At 38.4% G+C, this 3,840-nt stretch overlaps 1 protein-coding gene across 1 annotated transcript; it reads left to right on the top strand.

Moving 5' to 3' along the window:
• The first annotated feature begins 727 nt into the window (after positions 1-727).
• LOC107768333 (uncharacterized) lies at positions 728-2,450 on the top strand. Its single transcript, XM_016587453.2, has one exon. It carries the CDS (start codon positions 886-888, stop codon positions 2,173-2,175), a length of 1,290 nt encoding a protein of 429 aa, XP_016442939.2. The 5' UTR covers positions 728-885; the 3' UTR covers positions 2,176-2,450.
• Positions 2,451-3,840: the final 1,390 nt, after the last annotated feature.

The raw sequence follows: 3,840 nt of genomic DNA on the forward strand, positions 1-3,840 counted from the left end.
CACAAGTCATAATACATCATATGATGCTGCTCAAGACTTTAAATAGCTGAACGGAATGCAAATGCTTAAAACGATCGGACAGACCATTACATATGCAAAAGCAGAAAAAATAATTTAATAGTTGTGCATATTGGGACCATTGAATGTTGGAATAAAGAATGGAGTTCACATGAGTACACATAATATTTATTATATATTGTTCACCTTTTGTATATAAAATTCGAGATAAGGACAACAATATTATAGAACTTCAAAAAATAGTAAAGTATTGTATAAATGGTGGAGATTTCGAAAATAAATTAAGAAGGACTATTTACCAAATACAAGTAGCAAGAACACTCACCATAATTAGGGTTTATTTTATCATTGCTCCTAATAATTATTACTGGGATCACAAGTAGTAAAGAATTAAAATGTAATCGAGAATGCTAGGGTTTTTTACCTACTGTAATAGAGATAAAATGAGTGAATTGGAGACCCTTAAGTACCATGGCAAATCACGTGTTATGTCTCTGTTAGGTTTTTAACGGGAATGAGTATTTTCTGTTAGTGAGATAAAAAATATTCAAGTTTTATAAATTTATAGGACAAATAGTGTTAAGGGTTATATTTTGAGGATAAAGTTAAGTTTACTCCTAAATATAAAGGAATAATTTTGGCTAAAAATTAAGTTGTGTGAAGACAATTCCAACATTTAATGAGCTCAACCTTCTTTTTGGTAGCAAGTTCAATACTGAAATTTGGCTAAAATAATAGGAGTAATAATATAGTAGGAAAAAAGGAACCAAAAGAAGTGAGGAAGGCAGTCCACTTTGTACGACTTCCTTTGTCCGTCCTCATCGGAGACTCCACCAAAACTCCGATCTACCCACCTTCCTAATCCCTATGGATATCACCTTAAATTCCCAAATCTCCGGCGACTCCCCTTCTTCCTCCACTTCCTCGACCGTTCAAACCCCCTCCACTTCCAACCACCACCACCACCACCAAAACGGCGGCACTCCGATCAACAACAACAACAACAATGATCCGAACCCCATGCATTCTTGGTGGGAATCCATCTCCAAAGCTCGTTCTCGCATTCACCTCCTCTCCTCCCTCCTCCTCCCTTCCGACTCCTCCGCCGCCGATTCTCTCTCCTCCCTCGCCGACTCCGACCGCCCTGCACGATCCCTCCTCCTATCTCCGGCGGCTTACTTCTCCATTTCTTCCTCCCTATCTTCCCCTTCCTCCGGCTCCGGTGACGACCCTCTTTGTCACTGGCTTTACGACACTTTCCTTTCTTCTGATACTGATCTCCGCCTCGTAGTCCTCTCCTTTATTCCCCTTTTAGCCTCAATCTATCTCTCACGAATCCATTCCTCTACTTGTACTACTTCTCTTTCTGGTTTTGAAGCTGTTCTTCTTGCCCTTTATTCTGCTGAAACCAAAGCCCGAAATGGAAAGCCCATACTCATTTCAATCCCCGATCTATCTCAGCCTTCTTTGTATCATACTCCAAGAAACCCCACGTCAGCAAAATCAAACCCCAGATCGAGTGGGCCCCAGAATCAACGTCCTTTGGTAGGAGTTTTATCGCAGCCTCTTGAGCACCAAATTGCTGTGAAGTCAACTAAACGCGCTTGCATTGTTGGGGTCGCTTTAGATTCTTACTATAAACAGATTTCCCATATGCCCACTTGGTCAAAATTGGATCTTTGTAAGTTTGCTGCTGATTGGGCCGGTCAAAATTGTGCCTGCGTATCGGATTTTGATGAAACTGATGGGAATTCAGAGAATTCTGTTGAAATTAGTAATGGGAGTTTGGTGGGTGTCTGTGAAACAATGGAGAATTTGGGAATTGAAGATGGGTATGACGAAGTAAGGCCAAAGGGTGTGAGAATTCCGCTCCCATGGGAGCTGTTGCAGCCTGTGGTTAGGATCTTGGGGCATTGTTTGTTGGGTCCTTTGAATGCTGAGGATGTGAAGGATGCTGCTTCTGTGGCTGTGAGACGGCTGTATGCAAGGGCTTCACATGATTTGGCTCCACAGGCTATTTTGGCAACTCGGAGTCTGATTCAGCTTGATAAAAGAGGTCGTGAGGCAGCTAAAGTAGCTGCTACAGCAACTGTTGTATCAAATGCTAACACGCCTAGTAAAGCTAAGAAGCCCGAGATCCTTCTGGTTTCCAAATGACTGCAGTGTATCCTGATGGTTTGACTGGTTTTCTCTAATTGCTTTTTGGTCCGCATGGTTTTCCCTTATTACTGAAGAGTTTGTGTAGATTAGACTTATAAGTATATTGTTGCTATTGTTTCTGTAATTAGACCTTGGTAGTATTTATAGTTAGTAGTAAATGTCTAATGATGAAGAAGTTCTGTATGATTTTGAATTTGATGAATTCCTAGCGTGCTTTGTAACTTCTTGATGTTCTTTTTTTTATATATATATTCTGGAGAGAACTTTACTGATTCTGCATGGTTTACTGCCTTTTCTCTAATGAATTGTGTATTATTCATCTGCTTTACCAGTGTCTTTTTTGTCTATCCATGTCTTGTCTTTTAGCTTTGAGACTTGTAGCAGTTAGTAACTTGGTGTGCATTGTCTTTGTCGGCCAATCTCATTAGGCTGGTATGTATGTATGTGTGTATATATATATCCTTGTTTATGCCACTGCCAATTCATGTACTTGTCAACTTACTGAAGTCAAATCCTTTAGTTGAATGTTCATATTTGTGCTCAGTTTTGTCATCTGGTTTATATAGTAGATGAGTTTATTTTAGAATTATGATTGATGAATGGGTTAACAGCGTTGTGTTTCAGAAGGTAATTTTTTTTGTTATAGCATTTGTGCTCCCAATGTGTGTATAATAAACTTCTGCAATCTTCATTTGTTACCTGAAAGGTTTTGTACTCCTCCTTAATGCCAAATTGATAAGTTATTGTATATATTTATTTATCAAAAATAAAAAAGGTACTTGTGTAAATTTGGCCTAGATAGCTCGTCCGCTATTTGTGTCTATACTATTTGTATATATGAGCTGAGGGTCCATCGGAAATAACCTCTTTACCTTCCCAAGGTAGAGTTAAAGTCTGCGTACACATTAACTTCTCCAGACCCACTTTTGGGATTACTCTGAGTTTGTTGTTGTCGTCGTTGTTTTTACTTTCTGTATATATGAAGGTCACCAAGATTATTGGATTGTAGTATCCTATGGGCAAGTGTGTCGTATGCTATGGATATACACGTCGAGTACTCAATAAAGGTACTTTTCCCTTTTAGACAAAATTGTTATCTCAGTCTCTCATATCAATTAAAATTAGCTTCAATATATTATTTGATATGTGGACAATGTGGATGGTAAATTAGGCAGACTTTAACAAATAGTTGAAACTTGTGTCGCTTAGTGAAAATGCCGCAGTTCTCTAAAGGAAGGAAGTTCTTTTCCATAATTAGCTTTCCTGGGTTTATTTAAAGGTAGATTGTAAACTTCATATGCATAGGGCCTTCTGTGTGTTAGATGTTGGAGCAAAGCAAAGTGTTTGCAAATTACAAGCTAGTAAATGAAGCGAGTCTCCAAATTTTTCTTCTGTAGTTTGGCCAATAAACTTAATAAAACTCTTGATCCTCTTTTAAGCTTGCACTAGATTCTGTTCAAATGTCTAAAGGGGGAAACATGGTAAATGTATATTCATATAGCTGACCCCAACTTGTTTGGGACTTTGGCGTAGTTATTGTATATATGCATTTTAACTAGGTGATTTCTTCTGAAAACCGTGAAACTCATATTTGGGATGTACTGTATTTGTTGTTTTACAATGAATAGATTCTGCTGGACTGTCATTGGGATCTGACAAGAA

Source organism: Nicotiana tabacum, chromosome 10 (assembly GCF_000715075.1).
Source record: "Nicotiana tabacum cultivar K326 chromosome 10, ASM71507v2, whole genome shotgun sequence".
In the NCBI taxonomy this organism is placed as follows: Eukaryota; Viridiplantae; Streptophyta; class Magnoliopsida; order Solanales; family Solanaceae; genus Nicotiana; species Nicotiana tabacum.